The 18,343-nt window shown below is 35.6% G+C and overlaps 3 protein-coding genes across 3 annotated transcripts; 1 reads left to right on the top strand and 2 right to left on the bottom strand.

The window, feature by feature from the left end:
- The first annotated feature begins 1,180 nt into the window (after positions 1 to 1,180).
- LOC127088348 (classical arabinogalactan protein 7) lies at positions 1,181 to 1,804 on the top strand. Its single transcript, XM_051029303.1, has one exon. The coding sequence runs from the start codon at positions 1,204 to 1,206 to the stop codon at positions 1,747 to 1,749; it is 546 nt and encodes a 181-aa protein (XP_050885260.1). The 5' UTR covers positions 1,181 to 1,203; the 3' UTR covers positions 1,750 to 1,804.
- An 11,709-nt stretch (positions 1,805 to 13,513) lies between these two features.
- LOC127088347 (blue copper protein) lies at positions 13,514 to 14,586 on the bottom strand. The gene is made up of 2 exons (NM_001428595.1): positions 14,305 to 14,586; positions 13,514 to 14,129 (listed from the first exon to the last, which is right to left on the bottom strand). Exons 1-2 carry the CDS (start codon positions 14,471 to 14,473, stop codon positions 13,729 to 13,731), a joined length of 570 nt encoding a protein of 189 aa, NP_001415524.1. The 5' UTR covers positions 14,474 to 14,586; the 3' UTR covers positions 13,514 to 13,728.
- Positions 14,587 to 15,994: 1,408 nt separating this feature from the next.
- On the bottom strand, positions 15,995 to 17,680 carry LOC127088346 (29 kDa ribonucleoprotein B, chloroplastic). Its single transcript, NM_001426946.1, has 4 exons — positions 17,205 to 17,680; positions 17,007 to 17,105; positions 16,403 to 16,687; positions 15,995 to 16,301 (listed from the first exon to the last, which is right to left on the bottom strand). Exons 1-4 carry the CDS (start codon positions 17,580 to 17,582, stop codon positions 16,170 to 16,172), a joined length of 894 nt encoding a protein of 297 aa, NP_001413875.1. The 5' UTR covers positions 17,583 to 17,680; the 3' UTR covers positions 15,995 to 16,169.
- Between the last annotated feature and the right edge of the window lie 663 nt (positions 17,681 to 18,343).

Raw genomic sequence — 18,343 nt, 5'->3', positions numbered from 1 at the left:
TCTAGACCAGAATAGCATACTTGCTCCGCAAGTGATGCAATGGATCAGTGCTCTTTGAGTCATAATTGTTGTGCCTTTTGACCGACACATAACAATAACCTAAAATAATTAAACCTAAAATCTCCAAAGAACATAGACAACTAAAACATAACTTAAAAGAGTAACCTAAAACAATTATACCTAAAAAACCCCAAGAACATAGAATTGAAAAAATACCCAAAAGGGGGAATACATAATGTAAATAAGAAACAAGAAAAGGACTGAATATTCATTACAAACAATAAAGTTGAGGAGAATGAGTAGAGATAATTGAGAACATAAAAATTGAAATAAGAGAGCATGAAGATAAGTGGTTGAATGACACCACCACCAACAACAAAATTGAAGCGGATTTTAGATGATTTTCGAACCATTGTTCTAATTTCTCTTGCACTTTCAATCTTAGAGTTAACATTTTTATTTGTTAGTTTGTCTAATAATAGCTACATTGTTTGGTTTTGGTTCCATATTGCCGGTGTTGTCAGATTTTGAATGTTTAATTGTTTTATGATATTTTTTTTTGAGTTATATTTTGGTTGTCTATGATCTTCTTGTGTTTTTTAGGATTATTTTTTTTAGATTCTCGTATCTATTAAAATCTTTATTCTATTTTATTAAGTTTATTTACAATTGACTCATTACTAATTTTATTAATTTAATTTAATAAAATTTAGTAAAATAGACTAATTTGTCCAACAAAATTATATTTAAGAGATCAAATAAACACATTTATTAAATGAATGATCAGTATAGAACAAAAAGTTTAGTTATAATAATAATAATAATAATAATAATAATAATAAATGAGTGTCTGAAAAACAACCAATAAGAATGATTGGCGCGTTATGAATAGATTTATTAAGTTACGTACAACAAAGAAATAGAAATTTGAATGGTAGTTAATCTTGTTTCCAAATGTTCCTCCCATATCAATCAATGAATAAAGTAATAAAATCTGTTTAATTTTATTGGTTTTGTTAAAAATGCTCGGTTGAGCGGTTGACTCGGTAAAGACCCAAAAAACAAAAATCCTCGCCCTTCCAAACTCCCTTCTTCTTCTCATCTCTCTCTTTCATTTCTTTCCATATAAATAACCTTTTCCTTTCGCTTTCTTTTCTTCAAAATTTCTCTCTTTCTCATACCAACTATCATCATCAACCAGCCATGTCTTCTTCTTCTTCTTCTTCTTCCAACATTGCTTTCTTCTTCATCATCACATTACTCTCCACCCTCGCTTCCGGTCTAGCACCCACCACCACTCCCTCCTCCGATGCACCAAAATCCTCCCCCGTCCCAGCTTCTTCACCAAAAGCATCCCACGCCGCCACTCCCCCTCCAACCACCACCGCCACTCCTCCTCCAACCACTACTTCGACTCCCCCTCCAACCACCAGCACTGCTCCCTCTCCCACTGAGTCCCAATCACAATCTCCAACCTCCACCGCTACTCCCCCTCAGGCCTCGTCTCCATCTTCTACAACACCAGCCTCCGAAGAATCTCCAGCTGCTTCTCCGACAGAATCTCCTCCCGCTCCCGTATCTCCCACCACCTCTCCATCCATGTCACCCTTTGCTTCTGGACCTACTGATGACGCTGTCGCCGCCGATGGCCCAGCTGACGCTCCTGCGAGTTCTGCCCCCGCCGCTTTCTTCAGAGTCGCCGTTGGAGGATCCGCCGCGGCTTTCGTCGCTGTTGCTTTGCTAATGTAGATGTGATCCGCGCGACATGCGTATATATAGTTAGGATTTGATAGTATATACTAATATATTATGATGATTATGAAAACATGAGTGTGTTACATTTGTATTACTATTATGATTCTCATTAAAATCTTATTGATAGTGATTGCTCGGAGATATTAATTTTCTTATTATTAGTGCTTCATTCAAATACCGTGCCACTTTGGCTCTTACAATTATTATCATGAAAGACGTTTATAATTACAAGTAATAATCTTGCTTTCATTGTTTATTCTGTTGAATTTTCTTGTTATAAGGCCTTCTGCCAATGTAATTCAAGGGATATAAAATTGTATTCAACAAGTAGTATCATTCAGCCAAAATTACCGTTTTTTCAGTTACAATCATTGTAACCAATTCATGTGCCTTTCTTCATCATTTCTTCTTGAGTCTTTCTTCTATCATTAATGAATCCTCGTATTTCGATCATTCTATAATCAAATCTTTCGTTTTTTTTCACTTTATAAATTTCACTAAATCTTTGTTTCTTCTTTGTATTGGCTTATTGCTCAATTCTTCACACTTTTATATGCCTTTTAGAGTTTTGGTCTTTATTCTTCTGAATTCATTTGAATTTTCTCATAAAAATCATGAATGACATCTGTCATCACAACCCCCAAATTTAAATTGTTGTTTCTCCTCAAGTAACCTACCTACACACTAAACATTTCATCAGAATTAAAATGCTTACCCTTACCAATGAATGTCACATTTTTCTAATCAATATTTTGGTTCCCTGCTTCGATCCAATCAATTTGGAAAATTTCTTCTGACATACTCATACTCAACATGTCTCTCATCTCACAATGATACACTTGAATTGACAGGATAATCGTTCAATCAACATACAAAAAGATTTAACAATGAATTTGAAAATTTTCTAATCGAATCAATCTAAGTCATCTTTAAACACACACTTTTGAGGTCTTTTACAGGTTATAACGTGGCTTATATCAAGGTAAGAAAATTTAGGATAATAGGCTTAAATCTTTGGAGTTAGGTACCTAGTTTTCTCGAAGTTATCAATTTCTTTCCATATCACTCTTTTATTTACTTGGTACTAGAGAATTTGCATATTTTTGGTCCTATTTTTCACAAACTCTTTTTGAAAAAGCTATTTTAACTTCTTATTTTTCTTTTCTTTTCTTTTTGACCATTTCTCTAGTACACCAACCTCCAAACTTATTCGTTTCTAACTTCCAAGAGAAACCCCAAACTTTTTTTTTTCATCAGATAAGTAAAACAATTATTTCTACGTAACTCCAAAGAAGGTAGTAAGAATTTATCTTACAAGTCAATGACTATATAATAAGCCTATGTCACCGAAAGAAATGCTAAGATTCAAATTGGCTAAACAACGAATATCATCATATTGAAATAGGGTGGCTCAAAAGGCTCAGAATTTTCACAAACAATTACCTCAGTGTGTATTTATCAAACCAATCAACTTAAAATTAGAAAAAAATGCAAATACCAGAAAATGAATAATGCATGAATACTCTCATAAGAAGGAAAATTAAATAATAGAAAATATTTGGCTCAAACCATACAAGCTAAGGTATCTGAAGATTTAGTACAAGTAGTCGGTTTCCCTTTCTATTTTCTTTATCTTTTCTTTTTCATGATGGCACTGACAAGGTAGCAAATTAAAAGCTGAAAGAAAAAACAACAGCAAACAAGTTCATTAATTTCAAGCAAAGAAAAGTACAAGGGAGGAGCTTTTAAAGATCTAGCTAGTACTCTTCTTTGGATCATATTACAAAAGGGGAAATAAAAATAAAAACTAAAACTGAAAACTCCTAAGTCATATACTGTCGGAGTTAAAGTAGCTGTTGAGATCTTGAACATCATCATGAAATTGCTGATTCTGCATGGCCCATAGATTCCTCGTTTCAGCTCTCTTATTCTACAAGGTTTCATCTTGCTGAATGAAGTAGGTCTCCATAACCGCATATTTGGGAAAATGCTCCCGCAAGTTTTGGATCTTCATGTGCTCTGTTTGGTCATCATAAAAGGTCGGAAAGCTTATTCCAAATCTTGTTGGGTTAGCATAAAATTTGGGCGAGATTTCAATTGCCCAACTGCCCATGACATACTCCTCAAACCTTTGCAAATAGTCAGGCTTTTGCTACTGATGTGGGGATCCTTCTGGTTATTTGATTTCAAGATGGTAGATTTGCTCTAGATCGTCTTGTTATGCTTTTTACTATGGTGGTGGTGATGGGATTCTTCTCAAGGTGCTTTTGTTGATTAGCATCATTGGACATATCATCACATCATTAGGTTGGACATGTTGATGACTTCTCAGCAAGTGTATTGATAATTTCACAGTAATAAAAAGATCAAATCCACAGGGACTGCCTTCTAACAATAAAAAATGTGTGCAACGTATAAAAACTAGAAATAGAGAGGGAACTTTTGAGTTTTTATGCAAAAAGTAAACAAGAGATTAAAAAAATTACGAAAGCGGTTAGGTTGTGTTTAGAATCCCCTATTTATCTATTGTTGATGTTTGATATCTTATATGAATGATCTTACCACTATAATTCCACAGCGAATCAACAAAGCCTTTATAACTGATTTCTCACGAAATAACTCACTAACCACTACCCGAAGCTTTCTATCCCTAGTCCGCCAGTGTAAACAGGGTTAGGCGATGCACATAACATTAAATCTATATGCCACTACTTAGGATCTCCTATTCTTATTCAACCAACGTAAGTATAACAATTGCCCTAGGTTCAACAAATAGGCTAAAGGTCAATATTCCCTATGTTCCCAAAATCAATTTAAAAGAGTATCTCACATAAAAAACATTGATAATAAGTCTACATATGAATAACAAGTGACTTTAGCATCACCCTTATCTTCATATAATAGGAATCTTCCTGGTGCATTCATTATATATCTGAAAATCCGAATAACTGCATTCAATGAGTATCACAAGGGATGTTTAGGAATTGGCTCACAATGCTCACTGCAAAAGTAATATTCGGTCTGATGATAATAAGATAATTGAGTTTATCCACTAGATGTCGATATCTTCCTGGGTCTTTCAACAACTCCCCCTGGCCCGAATGAAGCTTGACGTTGGGATCCATAGGAGTATCAATCGGACGACAGTCAAGCATACCAGTTTCAGTTAGAATGTCTAATGCATACTTACGTTGGTTAATTGCAATGCCTGATAAGGACTGAGCAACTTCAATACCTAAGAAGTATCTGAGTGGAACCATATCTTTTGTCTGAAAGTTTTTTAAAATATGAGTTTTGAGTCGTTGGATACCCTTTGTATCGTCTCTAGTGATAACAATGTCATCAACATAGACCACGAGAAAGATGTGATGACCGGTGGAGGAATGAAGGAAGAAAAAAGGGTGATCTTATTCACATATAGTCATGCCAAATTGCATGAAGGCAGAGCTGAAACGAACAAACCAAGAACGTGGAGACTGTTTCAACCCATAAAGAGAGGGATGAAGCTGACAAATAAGTCTTGAGTTACCAGGAACAATAAAACTTGGAGGTTGATCCATATACACTTCCTCTTCCAATTCTCTGTGTAAAAAGGTATTTTTAATTTCCAACTGATGAAGCGACCAATGATTAATAACAGTCATTTTATGGAAGAGACTGAATGAATAATCTTGTCCACTGGAGAAAAGTGTCACCATAATCAAGGTGAAATAGTTGTGTGTATCCCTTGGCTACCAAACGAGCTTTGAAACGATCAGTCTGACCATCTAGTGAAACTTTCACTGTATAAACCTATTGACATCCCACTGTAGTTTTGTCTGAAGGTAAAGTAACAATATACCAAGTGTCATTTGAATGCAATGCAACCATTTCTTCCACCATTGCCTGACACTAATTTGGATCAGTCATAGATTCACATGTAGACTTAGGAATAGACACAAAATCCAAAGTAGACATAAAAGAAACATATGAAGTAGAGAGACAGTCATAATTTAAAATACAGGAATATTTAGGATTTGGATTATGAGATCGAATACCTTTTCGTAATGCTATTGGAAGGTCAAGTTCAGGTGATGTAGCTGGAGGAATAGTTGGAGTAGGATATGGTGTTGGTGGATCAATATCATCTCTAACTTCCGATGGACGGGGTGCCCGTAACTGGTAGACTTGAAATGGAGGTTTAATGGTTGTGGGGATGACATAAGGGATATCTCGAACATCTAAATTACAAATCTCATCGGGTGACACAGAGACAAAGAAAAAAAATGGAACCTTCAAAGAATGTAACATCGGAGGAAACAATGTATCATTAAAGTTGAGGACAAAAACAACGATATCCCTTTTCTATACGTGAGTAGCCTAGAAAAATACATTTGTGATATTTGGCGGAAAGTTTGTCTTTACCTGGACTAAGATCATGAACAAATCATGTGCAACCAAAAACACAGAGAGGAATGGGGTAGAGATCATATAGTGGATTCAAGATAGAGTATGGAAATTGATCTTGATATTACCGAAGAAGGCATTAGGTTGATAAGGTGACATGTTGTGAGGAGAGCATCACCCAAAAAATGAGAAGGTACATTATGGTGAAGTAAAAGAGTTTGTGCAGTGTATCAGCACATAATGATTGGTGAATAATTCCATGTGATGTTAAAAAATATTGAAACTTGGATGACACATATTCATGAGCATTATTAGTGCGTAAATTTTTTTAATGGAAGTATTAAACTGGTTTTTAATTTCAGCATAAAACTCTTGGAATATATAGAAAACATTTGAACGATTTTTCATTAGAAATAACCAAGTGCGTCGTGATAAATCATCGATGAAAGTTACAAAGTAATAATATTCTAAAGTAGACTTCACACGTCTAGGACCCTAAATATCAGAGTGAAAAAAAGAAAAAGGTGATGTAACAATTTTATGTACTCGTTGGCAATAAGTACTACAAGTATGTTTGTCTAATTGACAGGACTTATACTCAAAAGAGGAAAGCTTTGAAAAACTAGGAACTAAAAGACACATTTTATTAAGACTTGGGTGACCCAAACATTGATGTGTAAGGTCTTGAGAAGCAATATAAGCACATGCCACAAATGGAGATAGATGATATAATTCTCCAGATTCGCGACCGGCTCCAATCGCCTGTCTTGAACGTCGTTCCTGGACATAAATATAATTATCATTAAAAAGGACAAAGCAATCAAGAGTACGAGTAAGCTTGTGAACAAATATTAGATTAAAAGGATAACCAAGAATGTAAAGGGAAGATCTAAAGACGAGTTTGGGAGTGGATGTGCCTAACCAAGGCCTTTAACTTTGATTTTAGAGCCATCATCCATAGTGAAAGAAGGCAAATAACCAGAATAAGACAAGTGAGATAAAAAAAGATTTATTACCAATCATATGATTAGAGGCACCGGAGTCAATGACCCAAGGACCAAGAGAAGATGTAGAGACAAAGGCTACAGGATTACCTGAGTGAGCAACAAAGGCAGATGATAACGGTTGAGGGGTTGATTTGAATTGAAGGAAATCATTGTAAACAACGATAAGAATAGTAACATCTTTACTGATATCCGATTGAGCAATGGCAGCGACCCATGGTTGTCGTTGTTATTCTCTTGTCTTTGTACGACAACTGACTCCAATGTGACCGTAACAATTGCAATAGTTACAACAATACCATGACGATGTCCACCCGTCTTCTGGTTCGTCCATCACGACCATGATAGTGGGAAGCAAGAGCAGATGATTCAGTGGGAGATGGAGTAGAAACCAGTCCAAAAGCATGAAGGAAGTGTCAAATCACTTAATGTGTTGAGTTGTATTAGTATGTCGAAGTGTCGAAGCATGTTGTTTCCCACAGGATTTCGACTTAGGCCTATTTTTAGTAGTGTTAACTATTTTGGACTTTTATAATTTTGGGCTTTGACTTAGAGAGTAAGTTAACCTAAATCTATAAATAAAGAGAGTAACCCTTGTTGTATTCATAATATTGTATTCACAAATTTTTGTAGTTGCAAAGTGAATAAAGTAGTTTTCCACAGGTTGTGGGCAGAGAGAAACTCTGCAGAAAATATTTTTCTTCTCCATCATTTTTTCTTTTCTTTCTCAATTGTTCTTCTCTTTTTCATTGTTATTGCGTGTGATAACAATCTTGTTCATCAAGATTTATAGAAATTTCCCATAGGTTGTGGTGGATTTCCAACATCTGGTATCAAGAGTTTCGATTTAAATGATTCGTGGGAAAAAAATCACCATGGAAATGAATCATCCAAACGGGCATTTTCCAGCAAATCTTCTGATTCTCAAGAACAATAATTATGAGAATTGGTGCAAGTATATAAAGGTTGTGTTCTGTTATCAAGATCTTTGGGATCTTGTGAAGGAAGGAGTAACAATGTTTGTAGAAAACGCGACGGATCAAGAAAGCTACACATAAATAATTGAAGAAGAAAAATTATAAAGCTCTATTTATAATCCATCAATGTGTTGATTCAGATAACTTTGAAAATGTTAGTGATGTGAGTCAGCGAAATAAGCATGGGAAATTCTGGAGAAGTCGTTTGGAGGCGGGGATAAGGTGAAATAGGTGAGGTTACAAACTCACAAAAGAACGTATGAATTGCTTCAGATGGAAGACAATGAAAGCATAATTGATTTCTTCACTAAGGTTACGAAACTGGTGAATCAAATCAAGGTATGTGGAGAAGTGTTGACATCAATATCTGTTGCTGGAAAGATCTTGAGGTCGTTGGCTCAAAAGTTCAACCACATGGTATAAGTCATAGAAGAGTCGAAGGATTTGTCAAAACTGACAAAGGAAGAGCTTCACGGGACGCTTGAATCTCATGAACAAAGAATGGCTGAAAGAGCTGTAGGAAATTCGAAGAGTGATATGGCTTTGCAGGCGCAATCAGCAAAAGAAAGGAAAGGCAAAGGAAGTTGGAATAGCAACAAAGAAGAGGAGGCTACAATAGTTCGACTGGTCGAATCAGCAAGAAAGAAACTGGTTAAGTCAGAGAAAACTCTGGAACCAAGGCAACTAAAGAGGTGGTGCTGCAAGTAGAGGAAGTGGTGGTGGTCAAAAGCCAGACAAGAGTCACATTTAGTGTTACAATTCTCAGAAGCATGATCATTATTCTAGTGATTGTCCAGAAAAGCATAAGAATCAAGAAACTTATGCAAAGCTGGAAAAAGATGAAGAAGAAGAGATGTTGTTGATGGTTACAACAAGAGATGAAGAGAGATTCAAGGGCCAGTGGTACTTGGACTCAAGATGCTCATCACACATGTCTGGAAGGAAAGATTGGTTTGTCAACATAAAGCCCTCAATGAAGAACATGGTGAAAATTACAAATGACAATACTCTAGCAACTGAAGGTGTTGGTGATGTTCTGATTATGAGAAAAGATGGCAAGATGTCAATAATTTCAAATGTGTTATACATACCAGACATGAAAAGCAATTTGCTCAGCATATGGTAGTTAGTCGAAAAGAACTATAAGGTGTCGATCAAAGACAAGATGATGAGATTTCTCGACTCAAATCGAAGGTTGATCTTGAAGGCTCCAATGTCTCAGAATAGAACCTTCAAGATTGAGCTTAATGTGATGGACCATAAGTACCTTGCAACATCAATCAGTAGAGATGAATGGATATGACATTAAAGGCTTGGCCATCTCAATTTCAAAGACATCGGAGATTTGAAGAGAAGAAATATGGTTTCAAGATTACCAGAAACCGAAATTCCAAACGAAGTGTGTGAAGAATGTGTGCAGGCGAAGCAGCACAAGAACAACTTCAGTAAGGATGCAGGAAGCAGATCGAAGGCAATTCTTGAAGTCATATACTCTGATGTATTTGGTCCTATCCAGGTGGATTCTATTGGAGGTAACAAATACTTTGTTACATTCATAGATGATTTTAGTCAAAAACTATGGGCTTACCTGATCAAGAAGAAAAGTGAAGTGATCGAGGTATTTGCCAAGTTCAAATCTATGATCGAAAGACAAAACGGTTGAAAGATCAAGATTCTGAGGACTGATGGTGGTGGAGAATATGTGTTGAAAGACTTTGACGCATTATGTGTGTAAGAAGGGATTATGCATGAGGTGATACCACCCTACACTCCACAGCAGAATAAGGTCGTAGAAAGGAAGAATATAACCATCATGAATATGGTGAGAAGTATATTGAAAGGCAAGTATCTACCCAAAGAATTATGGGGAGAAGTTGTGCCGATTGCAACATATATCCTGAACAGATGTCCGACGAAGAAGCTAGAAGGAATCACGCCAGAAGAATGTTGGTTTGGTGTCAAGCCTAGATTGATTCATCTGAAGGTGTTTGGATCTATAACATATAGACATGTTCCAGATCAGTTAAGAAGAAAACTTGATGACAACTCAAGTCAGATGATCCTGATAGGATATCATTCGACTGAAGGATACTAGTTGTTCGACCCAGTGAACAAGTAGATGGTGATCATTAGGGACATGATCATAGACGAGCTTAAGGAATGGGATTGGACTGAGAATGTTAAAAAGTATTCGTTGAGAATATTATATGATGAACCAGCTAGTGAAGTCGAACGAGAAGTTTGACAAGAAGTCAGAGGTGAAGCAGGCCCAAGCAGACCTCAAAGAATAGGACATATGCCTGCAAGGTTGCAAGAATACGTGATTACATCAGATGATATGGTCAATGAAGAAGGTGAGCTAGTACATTATGCTTTCTACATAGATGTCGAACCAATCAATGCAACTGAGGCATTGAAAGATTCAAAATGGGTGAAGGCAATGAATGAAGAACTGAAGTCAATCAAAGTCAACAACACTTGGTCACTTGTTGAATTGACCTAAGACAAGAAGGAAATCGATTTGAAGTGGGTATACAAGGGGAAGTTGAATCCCATATGAGAAGCGACTCGACACAAGGTGAGACTTGTGGCAAAAGGATTTCTTCAGAAGGAAGGAATTAACTTCGATGAAGTTTTTGCACCTATTGCTAGGATCGAAACAATCAGGTTGGTTGTTGGTCTAACAAACATAAACAACTAGTAGATGTGTCAGATGGATATGAAATATGCATTTTTGAATGGCCCATTAGAAGAAGAAATTTATGTTGCACAACCAGCTGGATTTGTGCAACAAGGCAAAGAAAGAAAGGTGTACAGGCACCATAAATCCATGTACAAACTTAAACAAGCTCCAAGAGCTTAGAACAAGAAGATAGACGGCTTTCTAAAGGAGAAGGAATTTGTAAAGTGCACGACTAAATATTGAGTATATGTAAGAAGAAGCAAGAGTGAATTGCTTATACTATGTCTCTATGTCGATGACTTGTTGATAACATGTAGCTGCAAGAAGGAGATCGAAGACTTCAAAGGTGATCTCAACGAGGAATTCGAAATGTCAAATCTAGGTGACATTTCATATTTCCTTGGCATCAAGTTCTACAAGAATGGTATAGGTTTGATGATGCATCAAAGAAGATATGCAGGAGAAATACTTAAGAGATTTGAGATGCAAGATTGCAACCCAACTTCGACTCCAGCTGAGCCCAGATTACAACTGTCGAAAGATTCAGATTCAGATGATGTCGACCCAACCGAATATAGAATACTTATTCGGTCACTTCGATACCTTTCACACAAGGCCTGACTTAGCATACAATGTAGGTATGGTGAGTAGATTCATGCAGAAGTCAAAAGTATCACATCTAGCAGCGGCGAAGAGGATACTAAGGTATTTGAAAGGAACTCTCGACTATGGCATTTTGTTTCCTGTAGCTGATGAAGGAAAAGAATACAAACTAGTGGGATGCACTGACTCAAGTTGGTGTAGTGATGTTAAGGATCGAAATCCATAAATGGCTATGTGTTTATGCTAGGTGGTGCACCAGTTGCTTGGAGTTCGATAAAGGAGCCAGTAGTGGCATTATCGTCGTGCGAAGCAGAATGCATAGTTGCTTCCCTTTGTGCATGTCAAGCAACGTTGATGGTGAATATGGTCGAAGAGATAACAACGAAGAGTCATGGAGAAATTACCATGAAGATCGACAACATGTCAGCTATCAATTTGGTGAAGAATCCGATAGCACGTGGTCGAAGCAAGCACATCGAAATGAGGTTCCATTATCTTCGAGAGCATGTAGCAGATGGAAAGATGAATATGGAACACTACATAACTGAGAATCAGATTGCAGACATCATGACGAAGGGAGTGCAGGTCGAAGTGATCAGAAGACTAAGAGCTATGATGAATGTAGATAGCTTAGACACAATGAATTAGATGGTGTGTTGAATTGTAATTCCTTGTGTCGAAGCAGGTTGCTCGATAGAAGCAAGGAAGTGTTGAATCACCTAGTGTGTTGAGTTGTATTAGTATGTCGAAGTGGCGAAGCATGTTGCTTCACACAGGACTTTGACTTAGGCCTATTTTTAGTAGTATTAACTATTTTGTGCTTTTATAGTTTTGCGATTTGACTTAGGGAGGAAGTTAACCTAAATCTATAAATAGAGCGAGTATCTCTTATTCTTATAATGTTGTATTCATAACACTGTATTCCCAGAATTTTGCAGTTGCAAAGTGAATAAAGAAGTTTTACACATGTTGTGGGCAGAGAGAAACTCTGTAGAAAATATTCTTCTTCTCCATCGTTCTTTCTTTTCTTTCTCAATTGTTCTTCTCTTTTTCATTGTTATTGCGTGGATGATAACAATCTTGTTCATCAAGATTGATAGAAATTCTCCATAGGTTGTGGTGGATTTCCAACAATTGTAATCTTCATTTAAAAATAATTTAAACAAATTAAGTAATTGCAATAAAATAAGTTAAAATAATTCGAACCAAAAGATAGAATATAATATTTAAAATACCTAAACTAAATAGGATTGAATTATCAAAACATAAACAAAACAATATACTTAATTGAACAATAGTAAATAAATCTGAATGCGAGTTGAACGAAAACAAAATCATAAAAAATATTGAGTTGAGCAATAATTTATATTGAGTTCGAAGCGATGATAATTGAATATGGTTGAAAGAAGAAAAAAAACTATAATGAAAGAGAAAAGATATCTTGACACGATTTGTAACACTTACACCGTAATAGTAGGCAAGAAATCTACAAATTTTAATTTTTTAATAATTAATTTTACTTTGATTTGCGTGCAAGAGCTTAATCACATACGGTGTATGAAATGCAGTGTCAAAATAGCAAAGGCTGATAATGAAATGATAGAATTTAAATATTTGTGTGATTATTGAAAAAACAAAATAATTTATTTTTTAAATGAGAAATATTTTAAATTTTGATATTGACATATTAAATATTAAAAAAGAAAAAAATCAAATATATACATTTTATTGAACCTAAAGTTTTACAAAAATCGACTACTAAATTTTAGTTCAAATGATTTTGAACACAATTCAAGTCTATTTTTATTCTAATTTTGACCTACTAGTAGTTTTTCAAGGGATTCAAGTCTCATTCTCGATCACACCGATTAAACCAGTCAATCTGATTTTATCCATGTTGGATTTGGATGCTCTACTTCTCTCATCATCATGTTTTCATTCAGTTTTAATATCAATTATACATTTATCTCTTTTGTGTTCTCTTCCATACTTTTGTTTTTCCTTTGTGAATTAATCACCAATTAAATTAGAAAAGGATTCTATATTATTTTCCAAGTTTTTTTTATGTTATGCCAAAAGATTAAATCAATTAAAATAATTTATGGTGATTTGAAAAGTGTAATTTCTTATAATCATTCAATATATTAAAAAAAGACAGAAACATAATAACAATACAAGATTTCCTAGATTAGAATCTCTATAAATGTGAATAGATCAAGCAAGAAATGAAATCAATAGATAATAATAATCATAATATGAAAAATGAACAGAAAACCATGGAAGCACTGCCTCTGTCCTGACTATACCTCAGGGAAACTCATCATACCAAAACATAGCTACAGATCCATGAAACAGTAAAAAACAAAGCAACAATTGGTGAGAGACTAGTAGCTGAAGATTCATTTTGCTTAGTTGGAGTAGTAGTGGTGGTAGTTGCGGCGGGGGTGTCATCAGAAGAAGGTGAACCTTTCCCTGATGATGATGGTGTTGCAGAAGGAGCAGCAGAAGAACCAGAAGAGGCCTTAACCTTAATAGAAAGTTTCATGCCACCGGTACAATGTCCCGGAACACCACATATGAAGTAATGTTTGCCTGCTTTCTTAAGAGGAATGGTTGTCGCACCAGTACTGTCTGTACTAATTGAATTTCCAGATGTGCATGATTTGTAGTCACTTTCTTTAACTTCATCCACAGTGTGCGCACCAGCTCCATAGTTGAACACTGTCATATTCAACTTACATACGTTAGTTACTATAAAAATTGATAAAATTTCAACTTTTTATTTAAAATTCGGTTATCATCCCTAGGAAAATCAGTCTCACTGTCCACCTGCGGGGTCTATTTAAAGTCAGAGCAAAACTCAGTATGAAATGACCCAACTGGGAGGAGCACTTACCGAGGCTATCACCAACTGCAAAGGTTTTGTCACTAGCCCATGTGCTATAATCACCACCAATCACCCAACCTGAAGTATCTCCAACAGTGTAGACAGTTGCAAGGGATGGAAGTGCCATGTTGATGATTGCTAAAAGGAAGCACAAAACCAAAGCATTAGAGAATGCCATTGGATGATATAGTGAGGAGAATACAGAGGAGAGAGAGGCTCTGAGGTGAGGATGTTGTTTGGAAAAATGGGTTTGCTTTATATAATTGCAAGAAAGAAGGGGTTAGGAGTTGTTAAGAGTTAGGGCCATGTTTGTCAATTTTTTGCATGAGGATTACTTGAGTTACACTTCTTACCTAATACATGGTCATAAAGGTTTGTGGTTGAGATGAATTATTGCTTTACAATCATAATGCTATTGACAAAAACTTGCAATAGGAATTCACCTACATTAGTCCAAGAGGATATGTAATGATGGATTGCTTATGAAGAAAAGTGTAGGGTAGATTAGGCTCATACCACCCTTTATGTCCTTTGCCTGCCCCATTTTTGTCTTTTGAATTGTTTTTGAATTTCAGCTTAGTCCTTAAACGTTTTGTATTTGGATGAAGGTCCCACAAGATGTTGCATAATTACGTAACCTTGATCATGGTTTGAAAATGAATTCTTGCTTAGAACCTACTCATTCTGGTACACACAACACAGCAACGTAACAACTCTAAACGCGCTATAAGTTTGCATGCTTAATAGCTATGATTTTGTTATAAAGTTTCAATCATGAACAAGTTAATGAAGGACGTAAGAGCATAATTCTCTTATATCATATACTCTTAAGGTATCAACAATAGCATACAGTTTATTGAATATTCTCTTATGAGGGTTTTCTTGAGACTCCGGTATGAAAAATATGGGTTGGAGAAGAATGTGACATCTGAAATCTTGATCCTAACTGCTTACCTAACAGGATGAAATAACCATGACATAGTCATTAAATTTGAGACCACTGTTTGTGCTTTTGGTAAACATTAGGTGAAGATGTATCTTCTCTTATTGCCATGACCCATTGTCACCAAAAAAGAGTTTTGAAATGACCCAAAGATCCCTTTTAACAAGAAAAAAGTGGTAGGAAAGGAAACTGAAGCTCATCTTTAATCATCTGAACCGGACCTATTCGCGACTGAGCCACTGACTACTTGAGTTTAAGACAGTAACATTCAACAATATCTTAGCAAAATAAACAAACCATCCAAACAGAATGGTAAAGCATAAGTTGTAATGAGTAGAAGGAAAGGAAATGAGTCCATGCCTAGAGTTGGTTTCGAACGGAACTCGATCTGCAAGAATGTAACTTTTTCTTTGAGCATTTCCGATCTTTCACGACCAAAACATAATACAGAAAGGAAAATAAAAGTCCTAGAGTTACTTTGAAAGGCCAATCCAAACACAGGGCTTTGAGAGACAATTTAGAGAAATTGTTTGTCCTATCACATAATGTTATGTTCAAGCTTTTGTCTCTCTTCCTCTTAGAACAGTTTGATTTTGTTTCCTTCTGATACAAATTGAACCAATATTCTTGACAACATAACTTAATTGCAGATCTTTAGGTGCTTTTTTTAGTATTCTACATGCCATGTTATAATCGGTGAACAGCACCTAAGATTTCTCCTAACTTAATCTCCGAATATTTAAGATAAAGAAGAAATGATCGGATATGCTGCTTTCGCATGTCATTATGAAGTAACAAATATTCACAAAGCTGAAAATACCTATAAAACATACATAATTTTAACCAATTAAAGACTTTGTATTATTGGTAAGAATGTGAAAAACAGTCAAAATGTTTGAAACAAGGGCATACAACATCAACAATAATCATATCAATCAGCTTTCTCCGTTACTGCCTCGTTCGCGCTCGACTCAGAAGATTTATCTTCGGACCCTGCACCCTCCTCTGCCAGTTGAACAAATCGCTTACTAGGTGCAACTCTGATCGGTCTTCCCTTCAAATTCTGCAGAAAATCAATTATTCAAATGTCACAAGAAATTACATGAATACTTGTGAAAAATGATAATACACACACATAAATTGTTGCCAGAAACCACGAGTTACCTTTCCTTGAAACGCGGAAAGAGCATCATCCGCTTCTTTCTTGGACTTGAAGGACACAAATCCATAACCAGATGGTCTTCTGGGATTCTCGTTGTATATAACATCTGCAGAAATAACTCCCCTGGCCCCCGAGTCAAAAAACACTCCGAGATCTTTAGACGTCGTTGCATAGGACAAGTTTGCGACAAACAAGTTAAATGTTATTGGCTTTTTTTCCACTGGCGGCGGTGTTTTCTCCTTTCTAGGCCGAGCATATTTGAGAGTTATTACGCGGCCTTCAAACTCCTACGCAGCATTCACAAAATAAACAAATATACACGTCGAATCAAGGTCCCTTTCTATAGATGCCAAATAGTTTCAACAGCAGAAAACACATAAAAATAAAAAGCCACAATGTTGTAAATCTCAGATGAAGATATATTGTTTTGCGCAAATTCAGCTATGTTAGCAGCTATTTGACACTATTTTATACTCGCTCCGATCCAATTTATAAGAAAAAATTTACTTGTTAGATTCATTAACTAAACAATGTATCTGAAATATATATATACGAGATACATTTGTTAACATTTTCCGAAGAAAGTAAAAATGATATTGGGCTTACATATGATTGAAGAGTATTGAAAACTGCAAGAGCCTCTTCTGGAGAACTCATTTCCACAAACGCTAAACCTCTGTTTCTGTTCTTATTATACATAGAAAGCTAAAACCAAAAACAAACAAAAACTTGTCACTGTCAGATAAATAAAAGCCTCAAATGAACAGAGAAAAAAAAACAATGAAGAAGGATGAGAAATTAAACCTCAACATCAATGACTTTTCCATGTTTTTCAAATAAAGAACGAATATCTTCGGCAGTACTTGTCCATGGAACATTCTCAGCAAGCAACCTAGTACTAGACAATTCTTCAGTGTTTTCCTCGGTTACTTGAGTTTGTTGTTCTTCGGAAGTAGACGCAAATCTGAGAGTAAAATTGGCTTGTTGTTTGGTTCTAATTAAGGTTTGTGTATGAGTAATAGATAGACGTAGAGAGTGAATTGAAGAAAACAGTGAATTGGATTTGGGGTTGATGGAATAGGTTTTGTTCTTGTTAAAGTCTAAGGAGGAGAAAGAGGTTATTATTACTCCATTGTGGTGTTTTGTGGATAATTGAGGAGAGGGAATACGTAGAAGCGCCATTAGAGTTTTGAAAGGTTTGTGGAAGATGAATGTTTGAAATGAAATGGATAAGGTCACCAATGTCGAAAAAGGACACCGTTGCCGGGTTCAATTCCAACACTGTTTTTTTAATAAAGAAATAAATTTAGGATTTTTTTTTCCATACGAGTGTAATTAAGTTTAGATAATGGATTTTTATTTTTAAATAATCATTTTTTCAAATTAATTTTTAAAATAATTAATATTTCAAAAAAATTATCAGAATAATCACATTTATAAACAGATGCGTCAGATGAACTGACGCATCCATTTAAAAGAAAGAGACGACACTCGTGCTAGCGCATACTTTCAAAGCATTGCATGGATTTGGCTCAACTTAAGAAGTTTTTTTTTTTAATTTTTATTGGTTTATTTAATAAATAATTAAATAAAATATTGTAAAAAAAATTATTCATGGTATAATAAAAGTTATATGGAATTGACAAAAATTCAATGATCGGCCCGATCGAAACGTCTCCTGTTCCACATTTGGGTACGTTAGTTTGTCTTCAAGATCTTCCACGATTTTTCTGAGGTGTTTGGGGTCTTTGTGTGCTGACCTGATCTAATGATGGCTGGTGTGAAGGTCCGGTTGAAATTTCAGCGGTATTTGATAGATGTGTCATCATTTGTTCCCAATAGTCGGGGGCTCTGGCCAACGACACTTCCGTAATTGAGTTCGGTGCATCTCCACAGTAGTAAACCAAATGATTGGTGTCTTTGTTGTCCAAACTGCAACATCA

Source organism: Lathyrus oleraceus, chromosome 5, assembly GCF_024323335.1.
Source record: "Lathyrus oleraceus cultivar Zhongwan6 chromosome 5, CAAS_Psat_ZW6_1.0, whole genome shotgun sequence".
NCBI lineage: Eukaryota > Viridiplantae > Streptophyta > Magnoliopsida > Fabales > Fabaceae > Lathyrus > Lathyrus oleraceus.
The sequence above is the reverse complement of the archived record's forward strand: the minus strand, read 5'-3'. Positions and strand labels throughout refer to the sequence as shown.

Excerpts from the sequence above, each read along its gene's own strand:
- LOC127088348 (XM_051029303.1), top strand. The coding sequence starts at position 1,204 with ATGTCTTCTTCTTCTTCTTCTTCTTCCAACATTGCTTTCTTCTTCATC.
- LOC127088347 (NM_001428595.1), bottom strand. The coding sequence starts at position 14,473 with ATGGCATTCTCTAATGCTTTGGTTTTGTGCTTCCTTTTAGCAATCATC. Across the intron at positions 14,130-14,304 it reads TGCAGTTGGTGATAGCCTCG|TGTTCAACTATGGAGCTGGT; the intron begins GTAAGTGCTCCT and ends TGAATATGACAG.
- LOC127088346 (NM_001426946.1), bottom strand. The coding sequence starts at position 17,582 with ATGGCGCTTCTACGTATTCCCTCTCCTCAATTATCCACAAAACACCAC. Across the intron at positions 17,106-17,204 it reads GAAAAGTCATTGATGTTGAG|CTTTCTATGTATAATAAGAA; the intron begins GTTTAATTTCTC and ends TTTTGGTTTTAG. Across the intron at positions 16,302-16,402 it reads TTTCCGCGTTTCAAGGAAAG|AATTTGAAGGGAAGACCGAT; the intron begins GTAACTCGTGGT and ends GATTTTCTGCAG.